At 46.4% G+C, this 24,867-nt stretch overlaps 1 protein-coding gene across 4 annotated transcripts in view; it reads left to right on the top strand.

Moving 5' to 3' along the window:
• The window catches only part of LOC144110538 (uncharacterized protein ZK1073.1), a 113,813-nt gene that overhangs the window by 42,693 nt on the left and 46,253 nt on the right, over positions 1 to 24,867 (top strand). For 2 of the 4 annotated variants that reach the window (XM_077643551.1, XM_077643560.1), the window contains one exon: positions 19,400 to 19,429. The exons of 1 other annotated variant lie outside the window; for it this stretch is intronic. In XM_077643551.1, coding sequence (XP_077499677.1) covers positions 19,400 to 19,429 — 30 coding nt within the window. Of the gene's footprint in view, positions 1 to 16,968; positions 17,011 to 19,399; positions 19,430 to 24,867 lie in introns of all 4 variants that reach the window. One more of the 4 variants, XM_077643540.1, reaches the window with a different exon arrangement.

Genomic DNA, 24,867 nt, shown 5'->3' with positions numbered 1-24,867 from the left:
AAAATTCGAAAACGACACGTCTCAAATGCGGCTATTTTAAGGATTTTTTTCTCCACAAATATGTCCTTCAACAATGCACAACAGATCAGCATCAAGGTGCTGAAAGAGTGTACGACCTTCACTGTTATGCAACATAGAGAAGTCAAAGAAGTACTGCGCGAAATCTGCCAGTCTTAAAAAAAATCTTATTCGCAATTTTCCTTAAAACTCCTCAAACATCTAGTAGGAGGCGAAGAAGAATACGAAAGAACATGTTGCACTATTTTGTTTCCAACAATTTTATCCAAGCTCAAAATTCTAACTTCTTGAGTATTGGCAGAAGCGCCTAAATGAAGGGCCGGAAAGCAGCAAACACGCCCTCTACAGCTCTAAATTTCAAAATCCGAAAACTGAGACCTTTTCTATCAAGAGAGAGCATACTTAATTACTTTTTTGTGGACCAACACCGATCTGTGACGTAACCATTATTCGGTGGCGCGGCTATCGCCGAGTGCGGGTAGCAACCAGGAGTTGTTTACATGCATAAGAATGCATGTAAACAGGTTTAAATGTGATTTTTTTACTCCACTGTGCATCTATGAAGCTGTGCGTGTCCCCAGGCTCTTTCTTTCTTGTTCCACTCCAGGCATACCTTGGCTAATTTTTTTCTGATCTGCGTTTGATTTAAGAATACACTTTGGTTTGTTTTTTAGCCGCTGTCCAGTCATTTTGATTGGTTATGATGGTTATAGGCTGGATTGGTTACAGCTATGCTGGAGTAGGCGTTCCCTCAACTTACGCACGATTTACTTCATGGATTTTCGCATCATATAAAGACTCCAAAGTGAGTAAATGAAGTCCTCCCTCTCTAATAAAAGACAATAAGAACCTATATATAGAACACAATGTGGACTTTTAAAACGTCTGACAAGCACATATTGTGATGCTTTAAAAAAAACAATGGCTTTGAAATGGCGTTGTATGCTTCCACGTTCCGTTCTAGGATGTAGACGGCTTCTTTTAATGAAAAACAAGCTCATAGGTGCATTGTGCTTTCAGAATATTACATAGAGAGCTTTTGTTTACATGCATTCCTATAGGCCGTAATCCCAATTGTCACCCGCACTCGGCAATAGCGGCGACACGCAATCCTGCTTGCGTTACAGATCGGTATTTGTCCACAAAAAGTAATTAGGTATGCTCTCTCTTGATGGAAAAGGTGTGAGTCTTGGGATATGGCGAAAATTTAGAGCAGCGCAGGGCGTGTTTGCTGCTTCCGCCCCTTCGTATAGGCTCTCCGGTCGGTGCTCAAGAAGCTACAAGTTTGAGCTTGGATTACATCGTTGGAAACAAAATAATGCAACATATTCTATCGTATTCTTTTTTGCCTCCTTCTAGACACTTTTATCAGGCGTTTTAGGGATAATTGGGAGTGTTTTTTTTTTAAGCGAAAGCGTTATTGTCTTACCGGCGCCGATTTCGCCGTGGGCTGCAGTTTGACCTTGAACTTCCTTGCTGCGCCGCTGCCATAGCAACGCATCACGTGACTTCGCCGCGCCTCCGAGCCGAGTCTTCACCGTCGCTGCGCCGGTGCTCCACAGCCGCGGAGCGGCTGCTGCCTGACCACGTGATCTAGCCGAGCAGACACGGCTTGGCGTCTGTAACGTTGAGCGCGTTCCGAACACTGGATAGGCAGCGCGCCCATCCTGCCACCCTGGCAGGTGGCAGTTATAATAGTTGATAGCGAGTGGTTGTTCACCCAATAAGCGTTGCGGCCTACTGCTGCAGTGCTGCGTGTCTACCACAACGTTCTCAGCGCTAAAGCATGCAGCCCACATCTCTCTCTCTCACCACCGCCACGTATCTCGAAGCGCGATTGAGGCACAGGCCTTAACGCTTTTTCCTCCATAAAAACGCGGCGGCTGCGTTTTTATGGAGGAAAAAACGCTAAGGCGCCCGTGTGCTGTGCGATGTCAGTGCACGTTAAAGATCCCCAGGTGGTCGAAATTATTCCAGAGCCCTCCACTACGGCACCTCTTTCTTCCTTTCTTCTTTCACTCCCTCTTTTATCGCTTTCCTTACTGCGCGGTTCAGGTGTCCGTCGATATGTGAGACAGATACTGCGCCATTTCCTTTCCCCCAAAACCAATTATTATTATTCGTTCACTGACCAAGGGAGCCAGTTATGCGCCCTTCTTTCCTCAAAATCATCGGCGCCTAGAGTGTTCGAAACGCCAAAGCCAGTGAGGACAATGAACGCCGACAGCTTTCGCTTTGTGTATCGTGGATTATCTGAGCTGATCCACATTCATTTTCTCTCATTTGGCCCTTTAAAAACACTTCTGTATTCAAAAATACCAGATTTAGGGCAAAATACACCCGCCACGGTGTCCCCAGGTGGTCGAAATTATTCCGGAGCCCTCCACTACGGCACCTCTTTCTTCTTTCACTCTCTCCTTTATCCCTCCTTTTACGGCGCGGTTCAGGTGCCCAACGATATATGAGACAGGTACTGCGCCATTTCCTTTCCCCCAAAACCAATTATTATTAGGGCAAAATATATTTTACTTCCCTCTAGTACATAACCATAAATGCCGGTACCCTCTATTAGCACCTCGATGCTAATCTCTTGTGCAAATATGAAGGAGATGCGTTTTATATTTGAGAAGAAAAATATTCTTGAAAACAGCCTCATTTGAGACTTGTGTCGTTTTCAAAATTTTTCTCGTAAGCGACAACTTCCTCTCAATGGCGGAAAAAAGCCTTACATATTCTTTATGAACTGTACTTTTAGCACGCAAAATATATCAATCACGACTTTCATATCTCGATTCTCACGTCATTGCAAATTGGCGAAATTGAGCTGTGCGTGAAAAGGCTACCTCTGGCACGACGTCGTGTTAGAATTTCTCCTCCTGGAATATTAGCATTTTCACAAAAAGAAATTCACTGTCGGCCTACAGAATAATGTGTGCGCAATATATGAAATAATCAAGAATATTAAAAATTTGAAATATTTGGACACTTTGATTTCCTGTGGAATCACCCGGGAGAGAGGGCTGGACACTGTCCTCGTATGTGGCTGGCAATACACGTTTACGGTCTTCCGCATCATGTTCTGTTACAAAGGTGCTCATCCATTGTTTTTAGGCCAAGTGGTGTGTGTGTTGCCCGGAGGTTGCGGCAGCGTCGAGGACATGGAAAATTTTGTGTCCGCTCACTTCTGGCAACTTCAGCCTCAGCCGAGTGCCATGTATTTTGAATGACCTAGTAGTCCTTATTAAGTCGCTATTATAAGAATATACTCTTACATGTTTCCCTGCGCTCATGTCCGTTCCACAAGTACTTTGCGCACGATGGTGCTTTGAATCTGGAACAGAGCTATACCACTCTTGTGTTTTTTTTCTCTTCAATATTTTCGCAGAAAATTGTATTTCGTTAACGTAAAAGCAACAGAATGCGATGAAGCGCTGCAAAGTGGTATTGCCCGCAGGTGGCACGTATACCGCCAGACGTCCTCCATTTCTCCAGATGAATACAAAGCGGAATTTTGCATATCGTATCTGAGAGGAAAAGAGAAACGCCTCCGCTTCAGCCGCGGCATGCAGCGCCGACGCCCTGGGCAGCGGGAGCGAGGAAGTGGCCGCTCCGTTATTGATCTGCGGGTCGGTTTCGGGTTTTCCGCGGCCGAAAAGTTCATCGAACGAAGCGTCGCATCTTCCCCTGGACACAGCAGCGGTGCGCGGTCAGCCTGTGCTAATAATAATAATAATAATTGGTTTTTGGGGAAAGGAAATGGCGCAGTATCTGTCTCCCATAACAGCGGACACCTGAACCGCGCCGTAACCGAAGCGATGAAGGAGGGAGTGAAAGAAGAAAGGAAGAAGACGTGCCGTAGTGGATGTCTCCGGAATAATTTCGACCACCTGGGGATCTTTAACCTGCACTGACATCGCACAGCACATGGGCGCTTTAGCGTTCAGCCTGTGCTCCCATGCAAAGCTACGTGATATATCGCAAGCGTAGCGCCTCCTCTTGAACACGCCCATTCTCTGTCCCCGAAGCGAAGTGCTAGACCCGATAACGGCGGTTCTGTGGCGCGCGGTGAGCTAGCATTAGCTACGCACTAGCTTTTATGACAAAGTTGTAGTTTTGTAAATATTACGCACTCATTGGACAAAATGTTCTTCCGCAAAACATTACGTTCCAAAACAGGCGCATAACCAGGACAATACATGATGAGTCACGATTACATTCATCACATCTCCATCATATGAACAAGACTAAAGAAATTTATTGCCGAACAGATTTTTTCGCGGTGTAGTCTTTCGCCCGAATTCTCAGCGATTGGAACAAGCTTGATCGTGCTGGTGGCGCAGTCATATCGAATGTTTGATTTTTTTTGTTGACGATTAATTTTGGCATACTCATAATATTCTGTTTTGTCACCAGTATATATCCCTGATACCTTGTTCCCGCCCCCCCCCCCCCCCCTCAACTGTGGTGCCTTGAACTGGCGCTCTGGGTACACAGAAATTAAATCAATATTAACATAAACTGCGGTGTGGAAAATAATGGCCTGAGTGAAGGCACCCTCAGTGTGTAGTAGTAGTAGTGGTTTATTAAAATAATAATCGTAATAATAAGGAAGGATAAGATTTTGCTAGCCCCAGCATCTGCCATCGATACTGGAGCACCTGAGCTGGGGCAGCGGAAATAAAGGATAGCAGGCAGAATGGAGAAATGAAATGAAAGAGGTGAGGGGACAGGACGAGAGGATATGGGGAGAAGGAATATACACAAACAATTTACACAAAAAGTATGGTGCGGCAGCCTAAAAGAATGTAAACAATTAAGCCCCTGCCTGTGCCACTACGTATAACAAGCTTGAAAAGTGTTTCACTATAAGAAATGTGTACAGGTTGCGCGTGTGTGAAGGGCTAAGTGTGATTTTGGACTGGTTATGGTTTCCTACTTGAAATCGCTTCCGCACTCCCCCCTCCCCCTTTTTTTTTGTCTTCACGATGAACGCAGCACCGTGGGCTCAGGAAGCCTTGCGTGCGTTCCCCGTGCGTCGCATGGAGAGGAAGCGTTCACTGCGGGGCGCAGGCCAAACCTTAGCACTGAAAAGATCGTCAACCGCGCTCCACATTTCTTGAAATTGTCTTGGCCTGGTGAACAATGCCGAGGACGAGCAGTCAGTCGTTTTACGCGATAGCGCATACAGCCCTCGGCGTAGTCGGCACCGCCTGTCGGAAATAATCCGGAGCTACGTAAGAACAAAATTGTTTCGCGCCAACCGTTTGCCGCAGAATGTTCCGGGTGTTGTCATACGATTCAGCGTTTCGAGCAGCATAAACTTATTGGTTAGGTTAGAGCCTGGCTCGCGGCAGGGATTCGAACCGGCGAGCTATAAAAAAATACCTAAATAAAAACCTATATAAAAAATTGTATCATGGTAATCCGTAGTACTAGTGATTGATTGCTGTGTGATAGGGGATGACGAGTTTATGAAATCATTGTAATTGATTATTTAAAGAAATGAGAAATTGTAAAAAGGGTGTTCAAAGAAGTCACAATGCTCAGAATTAAAATCCAATGCTTGATGATGTTAATTACAAAAAGTTAGAGTGTGTAATTGATCAAATAATGAAATGAAACAATTGAAAAAAATGAAAAATACGTTCAAAGGTGTCAAACTGCTCAGAATGGAAAGCCTAACCCACTACGCTATCGCGTCATACTCTTAGGGTGGAGCTAGCGGAGAGTTTGTTACAGTGCAGCAAGTTGTGCATGTTGGTAATGCTTCATTGTAGAAAAACGGCGCGAAAAAATAAGAATCCAAAGCCGGGAAACACGCACACGTTAGCGTTGCTTGATTTTGGTGTTTCGTCTTTCCGCAGAAATAATTTTGTCCTCTCGCTGCCAGTGGCAGCTCACTTCAGTGTGCCACGCCCCTCTTTTGCGTTCGCGGTGCTTCTGCTCGTGAATGGAGTCCGTCGACCACCAACTGTCTCAAAGAAAACCGCACAGAAAGGGTTGCCACTTCAGAGCCACAGCACTCACGGCATTGTTCCCCCTTGTTTCTCCGGATCCTGTATTTATCATCATAATATTTTGTTAGTAATAATATTAATAGGTTTTGGGGAAAAGGAAATGGCTCAGTATCTGTCTCATATATCGTTGGACACCTGAACCGCGCCTTAAGGGAAGGGATAAAAGGGCGCGGTTCAGGTGTCCAACGATATTTTGTTGCCTGTTGTATGTTTCTTCAGTGGCGGTGCGACGTGCTGCCCAGTGTTTGCCTCTTGGACGAAACAGTCGGCCTCTTCCTGGTCCGTCCAACTGAGGCCACACTTGGGCTCGCGTGTTAACACAACTCTCCGAGTGGCGAAAAGAACCTGTCTGGAACACTGCTGCCTATAGGCTGTCTTCGCCTATAGGTGAAGGCAGTTCGGACCAGCGCACTGAAATGTTGCCAAGAGTGGTTACGTCTCCTGCGCTTTCGCGGTATAACGCAAGTTCATAATGCAGTGCGAATTAGAGCAGGCCCGAGCCCGGCCGGAAAATTTGCTGTTTCGCCGAGCATGGTATTGAAGTACCGTGCTCGTACATAGGAAGGTTGTGTATGGCTCGTGATTTATTATTCTTGGTGAAAAACACTTTGGGCGTTGTAACAGCGACACAGATAGTATTGGCTGAGAAAAAAATTATTCAGCGCTTTTTTGCTTATTTCTGCTATAGCTGCATTTTCCTCACGCGACAAAACTTACGAACAATACTGATTTTTTTTCTTCTGCTGGCTGGAAAGGCTCTAAAATGAAGGAACTCCGGCGTTAAGATCTTTCCATCGATTAATTAATACTACTACTTTTTTGTTGACGCGGAATGAAAGAAAGCTGATTTGCAGACCGAGTCTCATGAACGCCACTCACAATAACATGTTCAAATAACTTCTAACGCGCACGCCTGGCCGCGTTGAACGATACACGAGAAGTAAACAAGGAAAACCGCAAAATGTGGGCTGCAGCACAGCTGTGCTCTTCGTGGATAGTTGTAACACCAGACACACGGTCAATTTGCACGAGTGCTTTCGCCTATTAATGTGCACAGCACAACTTGGCGTGGGTTGTTTCAGCTATCATAGAGCACTCGCCGTCGGATATACCAGAAAGCGCTCCGCATCTGCTCGGTTTTGCGTTACCGCTCGCGACTGGACATTTGAAGTCTCATAATAACTGTGAAGAAGTGACCTCATTCGATTGCTCGATGAGCAGCCGTCTGTTCCTATATATTACTTGACCGTCTGCCTTCGCGTCGCAAAACTACATCTCAGCGCTGCGAGAAACCCCATCGGACAAGGGAACATTGGTTTAAGACACTTCGGGGCTCCAAACGCGTGCTGCGGATTAAACGGGCGTTTTTGCTTTTTGTCTAAGGGAACGTGCGCTGCTCAGGTGGCACTGCAATTTCCCCATTCTGCGTCTAAAAACTACTGCCGTCAGCCGCTACAAACGCGATAGCACATCCTGAACGACTAGAGACCCGCGTTTGGCAGATAGCATTCGCTCCCTAGCTTCTCTCGGCGTATCCCAGATAGCCGACGCACGGCTTGTGTGGCTTCGACGGAGCGCCGAAGCTCATGCCGATAAGCGCTGGAAGGTGGCGTGGAAAAGCACTACGAGTGCTCCGAAAACTGCTTGCTGCTCTTGCCAGGCTGTGTGTTAGTGTGCTGCAGTCGACGCGGCAAACTACAGCGCAGGTTCTCTATAAAACGGGACCAGTGAGGCCATGAAATCAACCGCCGAAAGCGTGCTCATTAAAAAAAAGAGAGAGAAATGTAATTGCTACGCATTCGATGGCGCTTTAATGTATTAGACATCGCGGGCCGCAAAAAAAAAATGACTGATTAAAAATGTAGAGGCAAACCAAAGTGTGTTGCCCGTATATGCAACCGTTACTTTGGGGCGAATCACAGACAAGGTCACTGTTACGGCTCAGGAGAAATGCGAAGCACGCATACTTCCCGAGCCGAGGCGAAAGGGGGTGGAGTTTGACGCCCAGCGTTAGCCGGTTTATGTTCAGCGTTGTGAATAAGACAGCCGCGAATTCATGTAACAACTGCAACAAATATATTTTCACGAAAAAGCGCACACAAGCAAATCAAACGCAAATGAGATTAATCAGTGAATACGGCGTGGTAGCTGCTAGCACAGCACTGTATACACGTATTTACACTGTGCTTCTGGGGTGCATGCAGATTACGCACATAAATGCGATTACAGTTAAAGATGGCAAATCAGCAGTAAAGTGAAGCGAAACGGTCAAATTAAAAAGCAGGCATACGGGGACCGGGAGCGCAGCGGGAGTCCATTCACCACGACACGGAGCGGTTCTCGAAGGCGAAGCTCCTTGCGGAACAGGTTGTAGTGTAAGATTCTTTGTCATCGGCGTCTGGTGGAGTCCCGGGGGCGCTCGGCAGTGGTTCTACCCAATCAAGGAGCGGACTGAAGCGAAGTTCCACAGACGCTGGCGCCGCACGACGGTGAAAAGAGGAAACGCCACGACGGTGTTCGCTGGCAGCGCAGCGTGTTTCCGTACGCGCCTTTGTGCCGTATTGCTTGCTCGTCGTTGTGTTTCTTGCTCCTTTTCTTGCAATCGACAGAAAATACGAGAGCAACCGCAAGTGCGGTGTACCACAGTGCACCAACAGGGCCGTTCACAACGAAATAAGCCTGCATTCATTTTGGAAGGACCCTCGTTTGAAGAAAGAATGAACTGTGAAGCTGCAAATCAAGAACGCTGACACGGGAGATGACAGCCTGCGGCGCGCATTTCGTGGAAGGCGATCTCTTCTGGGGCCTCACCGGTAAAAAAAAAAAAAAATTCGACCAGACGTCTTTCCGCAGTGTGAGCATTTCAGCGCACGATATGCGATGTTTTCCCGTTATCCAGACATGTTTTTGTGTAGAAGAAGAATACCTTTACGTCTTCGTGAAACACTCGACGCGACGTGCAGTATTGGTGCGCACTGACGTGGATAAATACTGACGTGGTCACTGCGCTGTGGCACTACATGGCAGCCCACCAAGCCATTCGCGATGATGCCGCCTGTGAATTAGGGCGCTGCGGTTTGTCCCCCTCCACTTCCAGCGTCTGCGTTTTCCGGTTTCTCGGTGGCTTCTCGAAGTCGACTGCCTCGTGCAGACAGAGGCCGCTGCGAACTACTGGGCTATGTACAGAAACGCCACTACGCGCTTACCAGTGCTTCTACTTTTGTTCGCGTGGACGAACCTGCACATTATTTTCTTCATTGCTAGGTTTATGTGCTACCGCGAACGTCGCCATAGCATTTCGTCCGTTTGCCAGCCCACGGCAAGCAAGGTACCAGCGTAGCATCTCCTTGAACAGCAGAAAACCATATCGAAGTTGGGACACAAGAACCGCTGAAAGGAGGCGAGAGAGGCACTTCGCTTAAAAGAAGGGGGGGGGGGCACTGACACAACTGCAACGAAACTAGGAGAGGCACAGCTCAAAGCATTGCCGTGTACTCATTACAAATATAAGCACGCTGATTCACCCACTAACCTTTGCATCCATTTCGAGGTCTGCGACACTATGAACTACAGCGCAGCAAGCACGACTTAAAACTTAGTTTCACTTTACAACTACTACAAGATAGGCCTATCAAGACTTAACTTTTTCCGCAGCCACGATCATTGAGGTATAAATAAGCACGCACCATAGCAGTAAACTCAAACCATAGTGACACGCTCAACTTACTTTCCCCTCGTGAGCAGAAAATGGAATCACCTCGTTCCTTCATTCATTACTCAATACACACTATCGCAGTTCGTGTCACGGATTAAGTCACAGCAAGTCGTCAACAACGCAGTCTTGTTTCCATATTTAAACGCCTCTCGACACTTCAATGCATTCTTAATTTATCGCGAAGGGAGGTAATTTTTACTATCGTTCCCGTTTGCTCTTATTTTGTTGACGTTTTCATCATGACGCTACACCTGACTCTTAGATATGCAGTGTTTTTACTATTTCTAACTTGGTTCTTTTGTGTTCACGTCTGCTTCAATTTTTGATAATGGCTGCATTTGGGCGAGTTGGTTTTCCATTCTGAACGTAAAAGCGCAAAAAACACAAGGACACAGACTAAGGTAGACAACACGAGCGCTTACTTCCAACTGATTTTATTTCATGCAAGAAGCGAAATTTATACTCTTGATAAGTGTCTGCACATGCTTACAGGGCAATTACCGCAGAGTTATGACTGATACCAGTTATCATGTAACACATATGAAAGATGTCAGATATGCCATCTCTTTTTGTGACAGCAGAATTGATGGAGCACTTATGCAATCATCCCCAGCTCGCGCTATCTCCAAAGCTTCCACAATTTCTCGGGTAATTTGGCATTTGTGCACGTAAAGGACTTTGCACTTGTGAAAGAGAGGACGACAACCCTCTTTACTTTTACTTTTGCACTTTAAACAATGAATGCTCATGTGCCCCCCTTTTTTGTTGTTCACAACGTAGTCATGCTCGCTCAACCGCTCGTTCAGGCATCGTCCCGTTTGGCCTATATAGTATTTTCCACATGATAAGGGCACTTTATAAACAACACCTTCACTGCATCTCACAAACGGCTTTTGATGCCTGATTTTGCAACCAGTTTTTCTTTGGTTTCCTGAAGTACTTTGCTTACATAATGACATCAGCTTATTTGGGGCAGAGAACACCACGTCAACGTTTGCCCTGTTACCAATTTTTTTGAGATTGTGTGAAATCTTATGTTTATAAGGAATGACTGCAGAAGACCACACTTGCTGGATTTATCATCCCAGGGATGGAAAAATGCCCTTACCCTTCAGTTCCGCGCACTCAAAGCTTATAAAAAGAAACATAGCTCGTTTAGGGTTTCTTAACTGTACAAAGAAGTCTTGTGAACATGCAATCGAAGAAAGCCTTCTCCTGCAGTCCAACAAATTGCAAGATGTGGGTTATCCGTTACACCTGCTGGTTTCTGTGGCGGAAGGACTTGTCAAAAAGAAAAAATGGGAAGCCAAGTGCCAGGACGAGCCGGAAGAGACGAAAGCCAATAAGAAATTTGCAGTCATTCCTTATAAACATAAGATTTCACACAATCTCAAAAAAATTGGTAACAGGGCAAACGTTGACGTGGTGTTCTCTGCCCCAAATAAGCTGATGTCATTATGTAAGCAAAGTACTTCAAGAAACCAAAGAAAAACTGGTTGCAAAATCAGGCATCAAAAGCCGTTTGTGAGATGCAGTGAAGGTGTTGTTTATAAAGTGCCCTTATCATGTGGAAAATACTATATAGGCCAAACGGGACGATGCCTGAACGAGCGGTTGAGCGAGCATGACTACGTTGTGAACAACAAAAAAGGGGGGCACATGAGCATTCATTGTTTAAAGTGCAAAAGTAAAAGTAAAGAGGGTTGTCGTCCTCTCTTTCACAAGTGCAAAGTCCTTTACGTGCACAAATGCCAAATTACCCGAGAAATTGTGGAAGCTTTGGAGATAGCGCGAGCTGGGGATGATTGCATAAGTGCTCCATCAATTCTGCTGTCACAAAAAGAGATGGCATATCTGACATCTTTCATATGTGTTACATGATAACTGGTATCAGTCATAACTCTGCGGTAATTACCCTGTAAGAATGTGCAGACACTTATCAAGAGTATAAATTTCGCTTCTTGCATGAAATAAAATCAGTTGGAAGTAAGCGCTCGTGTTGTCTACCTTAGTCTGTGTCCTTGTGTTTTTTGAGCTTTTACGTTCAATTTTTGACACCCAGTTCGTGAGTGGACTGTTTGAACTTGCCATTTCTCTTTCCAACTTGTTCGCCCACCTGGTATGGCCTCAGATTAGACTGGCAGTGTTGAAAATAAATAAAAAAGAGCTGTTTTTTCGCAAAGGTATACCACGGCCAGAAATCCACTGTGATGGCATTCATCATCATCATCATCATCAGTACAGGGCAAAGGCCTATCCTAGGTCTCCCTGATTAACCATGCCCTTTGCCAGCTGCGCCCACCGTATGCCCGCAAACTTCTTAATCTCATCCGCCCACCTAACTTTCTCCCGACCCTAGGCTTGCCTTCTCTTCGATCCTATTCCATTACCCTTAAAAACTAGCGGTTATCTTTTCTTATCATCACATGCCCTGCCCAAGCCCATTCCCTCCTCTTGATTTCGACTAGGATGTCATTAACCCGCGTTTGTTCCCTCACCCACCCTGCCCGCTTCCGGTCTCTTAACGTTGCACCTGTCATATTTCTTTGCATGGCTCGCTGCGTTGTCCTTAACTTAAGCTGAACCCTTTTCGTTAGCCTCCACGTTTCTGCCCCGTAAGTGAGTACCGGCAAGATACAGCCTGCCGTATGCGCTCCACCCCATTCTTATCCTTCTAGTTATTTCCCTCTCATGATCCGGATCAGCTGTCACTACCTGCCTAAGTATTCCTTTACCACTTCCAGCACCTTGCTGCCAAATGTGAACTGCTGTTTCCTATCTAGACTGTTGAACATTCCTTTGGTTTGCTGCATGTTAATTTTTAGACCCACCGTTCTGCTCTGCCTGTCTAACTCATTGATCATGCACTGCAGTTCATCTCCTGAGTGACTCAGCGATGCAATGTAATCAGCGACTAGCAGATTATTTAAGTATTCTCCATTAACTCTTATCCGCAACTGTTCCCATTTCAGGCCTCTGAATACCTCCTGTAAACAAGCGGTGAATCACATTGGCTAGGTCGTATATCCTTGCCTGACGCCCTTCCTTATTGGAATTTTATTGCTGACTTTATGGAGGACTATGGTAGCTGTGCAGTTGCTATAGATATCTTCCAGTATTTTCACATAAGGTTCTTCTACACCCTGATTCCGCAATGCCTGTATGACAGCTGAGGTTTCACAAAGTCGAATGCTTTCTCATAATCAATGAAGGCTATAATAGGGGTTGATTATATTCAGCGCATTTCTCTATTACCTGATTGATAGTGTGAATATGATCTATTGTTGAATACCCTTTACGAAAGCCTGCCTGATCATTTGGTTGATTAAACTCTAAGGTTGTCCGGAGTGTATTAGTGATGACGTCAGTAAATACCTTGTAGGCAGCGGACAGTAAGCTGATCGGTCTGTAATTTTCAAGTCCTTGGCGTCACCTTTCTTATGAATTAAGACAATGTTTGCGGTCTTCCAAGCTTCTGGTACGGCCGAGGTCATAAGGCACTGCGTATACAGGGTTGCTAGTTTTTCTAGCATAATTTCCCCTCCGTCCTTCAACGGATCTGCTGTTACCTGATCTTCACCAGCTGCTTTTACCCTTTGCATTGCTCCTAAGGCTTTATTTGCTTCCTCTTTCGTTACTCGCGGGATGACGCTTTGCTGTGCGCTACTGTCTCTATCATTAACGCTCCGATTACATTCACTACTGTATAGATTTGTGTAGAAATCTTCGGCTACTTTAACTATCTTATCCATATTGCTAATGACATTGCCCTCCTTGTCTCTTAACGCATGCATCTGATTTTTACCAGTGCCCAGTTTCCGCTTCACCTCTTTCAGGCTACCTCTGTTCTTTAGAGCATACTCGATCCCCTCCATATGAGCTTCCTTATGTCGGCTACCTTGCGCTTTTTTATTAACTTCAATAGTTCTGCTAGTTCTACCCTGTCTGCAGGGTTAGACGCCCTCGTGCTTTCGCGTTTCTTAATCAGATCTTTCGTCTCCCGAGATAGCTTGCCGGCATCCTGTCTAACTGTCCTACCGTCTACTTCTACTGCACACTCCGTAATGACAGCTATCAGATTATCGTTCATTCTATGGACATTAAGATCGTCTTCCTCAGTTAATGCTGAATATCTGTTGTGCAGCGATATCCTGAATTCCTCTATTTTCCCTCTTATCGCTAACTCGGTAATGGACTTCTTCACTGGCTTCTTCCGTCCCCTTCTCAACTCTAAGCTAATTCGTGACCTTACCATTCTGTGGTCGCTACAGCACACCTTTCCGAGGACGGCCACATCCTGAATGATGCCAGGTTGAGCGCATAGCATGAAATCTGTTTCATTTTTAGTCTGACCATTGGGGCTCTTCCACGTCCACTTCTTGTTCTTTTGTTTCCCGAAGAAGGTATTCATGATCCGTAAATTATTTCTATCTGTGAGTTCTGCTAATACCTCTCCCCTGCTATTTCTAGAACCTATCCCATAGTCGCCTACCGCCTGGTCGCCAGCCTGCTTCTTGCCCACCTTCACATTAAAGTCGCCCATCAGTACAGTGTTTTCACGTCTTCATAGAAGTTTTCAACCATCTGCACGTCATGACTGGATGTAGGCGCGTACGCCTGCACCACCTTCAGCTTGTACCTCCTATTGAGTCTAATTACGATAGCTGCCACCCTCTCGTTAATACTATAAAGCTCCTCTACGTTGTCAGCTATATCTTGTTTGATGAGGAGTCCCGCACCTAGTTCTCGTCTATCCTCTAATCCGCGATAGCACAGTATGTGCCCGCCCTTTAGTACTGTGTGCGCCTCACCTGTCCTCCTAACCTCATTGAGCCCTATGACATCCCATTTATTACCCGCTAGTTCCTCGAACAGCACTGCTAGGCTAGCCCCACTGGATAAGGTTCTAGCGTTAAACGTCTCTAAGTTCAGTTTCCAGTGGCGGCCTGTCCGGAGCCAGAGATTCTTAGCACCTTCCGCTGCGTCACAGGTCTGACCGCCGCCTTGGTCAGTTGCCGCGCAGCCGCTCGGGACTGAGGGCCGAGGGTTAATTGGTTTCTTCATGGAAGGTTGTGGCCAAGTACTGCACCAGGGTGGCCAAATCCTGTTATGGTGAGAGAGTGCGTTATCGGTTCTGATCACCGAGATCAGGCCGCACCCCAGGTCTGATTTTGCAATTCCATCAACACGCGGAGTTTTTTTTTTTCAAACCCGGTGGAGAATTGCGCAGCACTGGGATTCTAACCCCGGTCCTTTTGCACGCTAGGCGGATGCTCGATCTCTACGCCATCGCTATAAAATCCTAAATTCCTTGAAAATCGTTAATTTTTTCCGTTAATCTTGCATGCTCTCGAAGCTTTTCAGACCTCTGCCCATTTTTCAAAAATAAATTGTATCGCAGCTTTAAAAAATACATAAAATGTATTAGTATGAAACTTAGTGAACCGATTCCGGAAAGGTGTATTAATTGGACCATCGCTTGGTGTAGACGAAGGCACCACTTCACGAGTTCGATATGACTACACGTATCAAGCACAGCGTCCTAGTGTTTCCAATTCTCCCGCTGCCGGCTCGCCCTGCCCGCCGGAAATGCTCACCGCTCCAATAATCCCCCGAGGCCCCCCTCGCTTTGCTGCGACCCGCTTTCGGGTTTGCATGTTTTTCTGGAAGGCGCAGTCGGGCTTCGATCCACACCCTGCTGGCGCAGCTGCTTCTGCGCTCTGACCCCGCAGCGAAGCACGTGACGTCAATTGCGCGGCGCGCCTGTGCTGTCAAGCATGGCGCGCAAAAAAGATGGTGGTCGCATCGTGGTCGCGTCCATGAGAGCGAGTGTACAGTGAACCCGAATTATGCCTTTATGGCAAACGTGCGAAATAAAAAAGAAAAGAAACAATCCTGAAGGGTAGATGGTTGGGCCTGTTGGTTCATGTTTCAGGGAAAAAGACGTAGCGCAAAAAAGACAAGGACTGAGAACGACAGACAGGCACAGCCCTACACAGCTGTTTTTCTCTGTCCTTGTCTTTTTTGACCTATGTTTTTTTTTTATCCCTGAGGCAGTCCTGTTCGGCAAATCCGATAATGACACCCACTCCGAGGCGTGGTGGAGGGGACTTTTGTCAGCGCCCTTCCACACAGCAATTAGAGAAGTGGGGAGTGCTGCCCCCTCCCCATCTCCCTTTGTGCAGCATATGGCGGCTGAGGCGGTACAGGGTTGTCATGCAAGAGCTTCCTGCCGCCCTCCAAATCTGACGTCGACGCAAGGAAAACCGGTCTCATTGCGACTCTGTCCGAGCCATGTAAACCCCGATGCTGTCGTTTGTTCACCGATCACCACACCCCTTAAACCTCGCGCACGTTCACACACACTTTGCCACTGCTTGGCCTCCCTGTTTCAGCGCGGTGAAGGTCTCTTTGGCGAGGGGCCGTGGTTGGGGTCAACCTCGCCACCCAAAAAGTACATTACAAACAAACAAAAAATAGACACACCTTGAACGCCAAAAAGAAAGATACAAGCAGGAAGAACTTCGCGTACAGCCTCCTCTGTCTCCGGTGGTCATTTTTAACATACCAACCCCTCCCGCGCAGTGACATGGGTGGGGCCAGCCGGGCCCATTGCGCGTGCGCAGCCGGTGTCCGGTGAACCGGTGTACGTCTCCGCTGGTACGTCTCCAGTATGACGTTTTTTAGCGTACCGGAGAGAACTGGGCAAACACGCTTTGCCTCTTCTTTTTGTGTTCACCAAACCAATTTTTTCAAGCTTTATTGCGATTTGAGCGCCTTTGCCGGCCGCTTCATTACTTGTGTTGGAGGAGATTACTTGCAACCATTGGGCAATTTACCCCTTGAGCTTGCTCCAAGAACGGGCCCGGGCCTCACATAGAGCCTTGCGGGACGGGCCCGGACTCAGTAGAGTGATGCTGTAGCGGGCCCGGGATTGAGGTCGCAAGCCTCAGAATGCGGCTCGCGCAGTTCTCTAGTGCAAATGCTATGTTCTTTTCGCATCGAGCTCAAGAAGAACTTATTTACGAGTAAATTCCTCGTGAGCTTTTTTTCTGGGCGGCCTACATCTTGTAAATAACGACGTGCAGCCCGCCCTCCAGGCCGCATTCCTTCCCGATGTATTGAGGAGCGCTGTGCTCCGAGGAGTCGACCTTCGTAAAAGCGTTCATTTCGCGGACTGACGTTTTTTTTTCTCTCTCTCCTTTGTCTTTTCTTTAGGCTCCAAAGGGGCCCCCGGCGTCCCGTAAAGGTTGCCTCAGGGTAACTACGTGTGTGTTTGTGTGTTTGTTGTGCTCGAGTACTCTATGCGCGCTAACTGCTCGTGCTTCCAAGTTTCCAAGTGGGTGTGCACTTCCGACTCACATCTCTCTCTCTCTCTTTGCCTGCTGATTGAGCATGACTGCCGACGCGGTGTACCATTTTGTCTTGTTGGAATGAGAACCGCAGAAACGAACTTGAACCGGAATAATTGTTTACGGTGTGGTCGATACAAAGATATGAAAGATGAAAAAAGTCTGCCGGCGAGTGGTAAAATCACCGTCCATGCCATTCTCGCTGGTAAACGACTTGAATGGTTTGGCTGCTGCAGCCACACTGCATTCTTGCATAAAGGCCTAAAAAAGCTGATATCAGCGCTTCCTCTCTAGTTTTGATTCCGCTTGTATTAGTGCTCGTATTTATACATTCATACCAAAATTGTGAGCAGCCCCTTGTGCAGCGCTACGGGTGATGTCATAGATTTTTCGTTGCATATAGCTTACATGTGGTAGTCAAATCGCAGGCTAGCTTGCGACAGGGATTCGAGCCGAAGACATATGCACCTTCAATTGTATGCCTTCCCAGATTCTGTACCTCTTCTCTTAAGGCGTGGTTGAGGTGTACACCGAGACGTGTGACAGCCATTGCGCCTTTTCCTTTCCTCAAAAACCAATTTTCGTATCACAACTGTGACAACCGTTCGTCGTATACCGATGCGGATAGAGTCATGTCGATTTTTCGTTGCATATAGCATACGCCTTAGGCAGGTTTGAGGCTAGCTCGCGAGAGGCATTCGAACCGACCTTTGTTTATTAGGCGTTTGTGGAATCAGCACGTCTTCGCTTCGTTTCTCAGTACGCAACCTGCGTCGATGTCGAATGCTCACGATGAGCGTTCGCCTTCACAGCACGTAAGCAGTCTGAAGTGCTCTCTGAATTTTTTTTTTCGTTTCAACGCGTAAGCATTTTATCTCCCATTAGGACAAAGGCCGGCGTCCGTCGCCGTCCATGGCACGAAATTCCTCGGCGACGTCACCATGCTCTCGCATGACGTTAGCAGCAATTCATAATATAGTGACGTCTAGAGCAAAGAACAACATTAAATTTCTTCCGAAGGTGCGAGGAGTTGAACCAAGGACCTTCAGATTGCGAGGCGAGCACGCAACCCATAGGCCGCAAAACCACGCTACTTCTTGGCGAATAAAGGCGAACCTAGTGAATGCGTTTCCTTACGACTCTGTGCCAATGAATAGGTGTGTCATTAGAAAGGCCGGAATGTTTAATGAACTTCGCAACAGAGCTCACGATGAGGCAATGCTTTCGCATTAAAAGCACGTAAACCGTCGAAAGTCATTACCACCACGTTACGCGAGGGTATACTTATGAGAGACTTGAGCAAATTGTCCGAATCGTGCAAACCGTAAACGCATTTTTCAAGCCTCATTAAGCTGCGTTTTCCTTGTGATGCTGCCGCGGTTTGTGCAGCTTCAACTCGGTCCCGTGTGAGTGTAGTGTTCAGGGGCCTGCGCTGCGGGTGTTCAGCTGGTGCGCGACGCGGTCGCGTCTGGCCTCGCTGCGCGCCGTCCGCACTGTCTGCGCTCAAAGCGTCCGCGCCCCTTCTGTCAAAACAGCCAATGAGCTGGCCGCATTTGTTCCTTTGCTCATAACTGACCAGTCCGCATCTCCTCCGTAGGTACAGGGTTATCGACGCCGCGCAGTACGGTGCGCCTGCGTAATCACCATGACAGATATATGTTGCGCAAAAGACATTCACAAGTGAGGAGAAGACGGGACGAGCGCACTCCTATCTTGCGCGCTCGTCGCGTCTTGTCCTCACTTGTGAATGACTTTTTTGCGCAACCTATCTGTGCATCGTCATGAACCAACTAGCCCCACAACGCATCCTGCTGCGTAATCACGTAGGCTGAAAGGAATAGCACCAAAGGTGCGTGCTCATTGTAAAACTCACGGCGAATGGCTTCGTTTTAGAAACTTGCCCTTAACTTCATGGTACAAATAACGGTATGCACCCTTGAGATTAATGAATGCCCTTTAGGTGTCTTGCCGGATGTAAGATTCGGGCAACGGCAGCAGCTTCCGCAATCATCCCGCATAAATGCCCCCACAGGCACGGACACAAGGGCTCACAAACACTTCTTTGAAGCATGCCGGGTAGCGCGTGACCGTCAGTCTCACAGGAACAATGAGTGTACGCCATGTCAAGGCGTTATGTCCCTCCAGCGCACAGAAGCTCATTTTATCTTGATCCAAAAATGGCTTGTCTTGCTACGATTTGCGAACAGTTTTTGGCTGCGCCGCTTGCAGACGCTCGCCAGCCCGCGTGCGCTGAGCAGGTTGAACGTGTTTGACGGCTCTTGTTTGCTTACTTCCAGGACATCCAGGAACACGAGGATTCAATTATGGTACGTACCGTTGCATAGCGCCCTCTGTAGGCCGGTCCCTCCTCTGCCTGGCGTAGCAGCATCATTAAAGGCTTGAAGAGATCACCTCTAAGCGAAAGAGTATCTCGCTGTATTTCAGCGTGGGCAAGCACCTGACGCTGATAAAATCAATTGTACAGGCTCCTTCATAGCTCCACAACTGCTTGCTGCTCTGTGCACCCTAGACGATAAGTGAAGGATTCAGCCCTGGCGACCTTCTCGGCCACTCACGCAACACTTTGGGGACAGAAAGACGGTTAGAGACCAACGCCGGAGGTATAGTGCTGCCCTCTTGCGGGCCACGTTCGTTGCCTCGACGTGAGCAGTGCTCAGATTCTAAGCCCTCCAGCGCTATGGACTGAACGCAAAGAACACGCATGCGTATACGTACCTCTGCAGCTTTGTAGTAGTTTCCTGTCTTCTGCGCACGCTGTCTGAGCCCTCTTTTCCCGCTGCTGCTGCACTGTCCTCACTTCCCTCGGTCTGCTTGCACGAGAGTCGGTCCGGCACCCTCCGAGGACACCGCCTCCACGAGCTCCATCGTTTGGTCATCTCCGTGAGCGACAGATGGCGCTGCGGGCACCGAAGCAGCATCTCGCACAGTGTGCCAGTGGACACTCTAGCTGGTGACATGGAGTGAACCTGCGAGTCCGACCACCTTCATATCCTTCGTGCATGCCCGCCACCCTCGTGCGCTTTTTGTCCAGGGGGCATGCGCAGCTAACGGGTGAGAACGGCATATTTTATAAGGCAAGTTTCGCTACTCTCGCGCCGTTTAAAGAAAGCTACAAGTTCTGAAAAGAGCAAGCGAGTCTACGTAGCAAGAAAAACTGTTGTTCTGAAAATACCCGACATTTTCTCGTTTTTATTCAGTGCATGAGTCTAGAAAAGGCTCTAGTATTCAAGTGTGATGAGAATTCATGAATCAGTTTAATAGAATTAGATTTAAATTATATATCCTCAAATGCCCCCTTTCCTCTCATGTTGTTCTTTTAGCAGGAAAACTCCCAAAATGACTGCCTAAATTTTAGTCCGGAAAAAGAGCTCAAATAATGAGTCCATTTTCATCTCTGGAAATGGTGGCTTTCCTGATGTTTTTTTTTATGCAACAATACCGACTGACAAAAACAGTCTCAATATTTCAAACAGTACTGAAGCAGGGCAGAACGGTGGGCCTGTTGGCATGGCATGTTAAAGAAGAAATATACCAGCCAAAAAAGACGAACACACAAGGAGAGAACAACACAGGAAAACGGCTGGACTAACAACTGAATTCTTTATTGAGTACAGACCGCCGAGTAATCCCTACGCATGCGCCAAACAAGACAGACACTCAGACATGGTCATTCAAGTAATCAAACTCTTTTGTCGTCAGCGCTATCGATGGCGAAGTGACGCAAGCATCACCATGTTTAGCTATTTGAAAGGTCTCAAAGATTTCACGAGCCCTCCGTATTTTTCCATAGCCCAGAATGGTGACATCTGCGAAACGTGGGGGACATTTGCCGGGACATCTACTACAATGCAAAGCAAGACTGCCATCTTTGTTCTGTGCTTGCGCATCCTCTCGTTCACACAGTCGCCCATTTGATCTATGCAAAATTTTCCACGGGTCAGCGGAATCTTGTGAATCACTTCGGTCCGGCACTTTGCGCACATAGTTCTATGTTTGGTCATGCAACGCTTATTATTTCCGCCAGGCATAATTCGTGCACAAAGACCTGAAAGCTTAACGGGAGCAGAAAAAATCAAATTGACCCCTTGGCGCTCGGCGACTTTCTTAACATTGTGCGCCACTTAGGGCACATAAGGCATGACTTGAAGTTTTTTCTTTTGTCAGTGGCATCTTGTTTCCTTTCTTGACCCCGCCGTTTATCTCCTTTGATACGGATTCAGCGACCACCCTCAACATTTCTGCTGGGAAACCTGCATCAGACAAGCGTTTGGCTTGCATTGTGACACTGGTTGACTCGGTGTGGCAGCAACTTTTTTTCACAGCGTTCTGGAAACAAGCCTTAGCAATACCTCTCTTGACTAGTTTGGACTGGTTAGCGTCAAAGGGTAAGAGCCCTTTTTGTGTTATTCGTGAGTACATCCAGCACACATGGCCTTCTCCAGATAAGGTTACTAACAAGTCTAAAAAGCTGATGGAGTTGTTAGTGGCTAATTTGTGAGTAAATTTAAATTGGGATGAGCGGCACCTGAAGGCACTCAAAACATGTTCAACTATCATCTGATAGGACTCATTAGGTCCGATGCCTAAAAACACTAAAAAGTCATCAACGTATCTGACAATTCGCAGAACACACCCGTCGTCCAAAAAACTTAGAAGCCAGACGTCAAACTTTGCTCAGGAAATATTGCAGAGCACTGGGGCTACACAAGCTCCTATACAAATCCCATTCTTCTGAATATAAAACTTTTCGTTAAACTCGACGAAAGTCGACGAGAGGTACATTGTAAGGAGTTACAAAAAACTTTCGCTCTGGATTCCACATCTTGTTTGAAAGGCCATGTTAAGAAAGTCGCCGAACGCCAAGGGATCAATTTCATTTTTTTCTGCTCCCGTTAAGCTTTCAGGTCTTTGTGCACGAATTATGCTTGGCGGAAATAAGAAGCGTTGCACGACCAAACATAGAACTGTGTACGCAAATTGCCGGACCGAACTTGAACGGTTGATTGTGTGAACGAGAGGATGCGCAAGCACAGAACAAAAGTTGGCGCCGGTGAAGATGGCAGTCTTGCTTTGCATTGCAGTAGATGTCCCGGCAAATGTCCCCCACGTTTCGTAGCTGTCACCATTCTGGGCTATGGAAAAACACGGAGGGCTCGTGAAATCTTTGAGGCCTTTCAAATAGCTCAACATGGTGATGCCTGCGTCAGTTCGCCATCGATAGCGCTGACGACAAAGAATTGGATTATTTGAATGACCATGTTTGAGTGTCTGTCTTGCCTTGGCGCATGCGTAGAGATTACTCGGTGGTCTGTACTCAATAAAAAATTCAGTTGTTAGTCCAGCTGTTGTCCTGTGTTGTTATCTCCTGTGTGTTCGCATTTTTTGGAGGCGCTTGTCCCGTTCGTCTCTGTCCCTTGTGCTTTTTGTCGCGCTGCAAGCATCCCCTCGAGCAAAATGAACCAACTCGCCCAGCAAAATCTTTTATATTAATCTTCTTTAAGATCAACATTTAAAAAGGCTGCAATTTCATTGTGAGAATTTATATTTCCAAAAATTCATAAAAATGTCCTGCACATAAGCTTTGCAATCAAGATTTCCTTCAAGACATCCCAAAATTTGTATTTCAACATTTCATAGTAGATACGCGCAATAATAGCAGGTGTTTTGTCTTATTTCATGCAGGGTTTTCATACAAATGCTACAACATCTGAGGGGCACAGATTTTGGGGTTAGGTTATCTCGCCAGGATGATCAGTAGTTCAAGCATATTTGTGAATACCATTTCATCAACTGCATAAGATTGTGTTCGTTCGATCTGTATTAAGCTGAAGCACCTCGCGTTCTCAGCAGCCGCGCTCACCTGTATTAAAAAGTGGGGAAAAAGTGCGATCACGACCCTCAGGCTTCCCCGATCAGTTCGTGTCACCTCGAACCGTTGAAACACGACACCACACGTGGCCACCAGTGCTTCAGTAATCCCAAATTCCTCGCTTTGAACTCCACATCTCAGAATGAAACTTTGTGAGCAGGAGGTTGCGTAATTGGTTGGCAAAATATTGTTTATTGTTTGTTTATTGATACTGTCAGCCGTAAGGCCGTTACAGGGTGGATGCATACAATTGAATACGTACACACAGCCACAAGTACACAAAGCCACAAGTACAAAATTTATACAACTTAAAATCAATTATTTTGCCAGCAGATAAAGCCACAAGTGCCTGATGTAGGTTAATGTTCAAAATAATACACTCAGTTTCAGACCACTGAGGATCGGAACCGCAGGTGAAGAACATAATGATTGACAGCAAAGACAAATGGCTTCTATAGGCTTAAATAACGGGACAGATAAGTTTCAAATTGGTGTAGATTATCTGCTTGTAAAAGGTCCTGGGGCAAGGAATTCCATTCATCTATGGTTCTGGGGAAGAAGGAGTATTTAAATGAATTGATTCTGGCCGTCATGGGTGTGACCTGATTTTTGTGAGAAGATCTCACAGCTCTAGAGGAACGTTGTGTCATGTAAACGCTTATGTTTAAGTTGAAGTGGTTAGTATATAGCAGATAAAACATTTTCAGCCTGGCAACTTTCCTTCGCTTTGAAAGTTGAGGCAAGTTTAGTTCATGAAGCATGTCAGTCACTGAATCTGTAGATCTATATTTGGACAGAATGAATCGAGCCGCCCTTCGCTGAACTTTTTCTATCCTGTCAGTTTGGTTTTTCTGATGTGGATCCCATATTACGCTTGCATATTCCAGTGTCGGTCGTACCAGTGTGAGATAAGCTGTTAGTTTTGCTTTTGTGGAAGCAAGCTTCAGTTTTCTTCTTATGAACCACAATTTTGTTTCGGCCTTTGAGCATATGTTATTGATGTGTGTATGCCAGTTTAGATTTGAAGTTATAGTGACGCCTAGATATCTGAAATGGTCGACTCGAGTTATATAGTGCCCGTTTATTTCATAATCAAAAGAAAATATATTTTTCGTTTTATTGGAAATTGTAAGAAATGAAGTTTTTGCATAATTGATTTCCATTCTGGATAATGTGCACCATTGGTTGATAGTGCTCAATGCCGAATTTAATAGTAACTGGTCTTCTTGGTTTGAAATGACAGAGTAAATTAAACAATCATCCGCAAAAAGCCGGACTTTAACAGGGGGCGGAATAGATACTGCAATATCATTGACGTAGCATAAAAATAACAAGGGACCAAGCACAGACCCCTGAGGGACTCCCGAGGGCACTCCCAGGACGTCTGATTTGGCGCCATCTAATTCCACGAACTGGGTTCTGTTAGTTAGATAAGCCTGTATCCACCGTACAATATTTGTGTTTATGCCAAGTTCGAACAGCCTATCAATAAGTTCATCATGTGGGACACGGTCAAATGCTTTAGACATGTCCAGGCAAACTGCATCCACTTGATCCCTGTTGTTCATTGCTTCAGAAAAATCATGTACCGTTTCTACTAGCTGGGTAACAGTAGATAACCTCCGTCTGAAACCATGCTGATTGGGATTTAGCTTGTTGTTGCCCTCTAGATAGTCGGATAAGCAGTTTGCCAAGACATGCTCAAGTATTTTGCAACAGGCACAAGTGATAGAAATGGGTCTGTAATTATCGGGAATGTGCTTGTTTCCAGATTTATGTATTGGTACAACCCTAGCCTGGAGCCAATCTTTTGGTAAAGAATGCTGCTCCAGAGATGCCTTAAATATGATTAGTAAATATTTAGATACCCATTCC

The sequence above is a fragment of the Amblyomma americanum genome, chromosome 1 (genome assembly GCF_052857255.1).
Source record: "Amblyomma americanum isolate KBUSLIRL-KWMA chromosome 1, ASM5285725v1, whole genome shotgun sequence".
Classification (NCBI taxonomy): Eukaryota; Metazoa; Arthropoda; class Arachnida; order Ixodida; family Ixodidae; genus Amblyomma; species Amblyomma americanum.
This window is presented reverse-complemented; position numbering and strand designations above follow the sequence as displayed.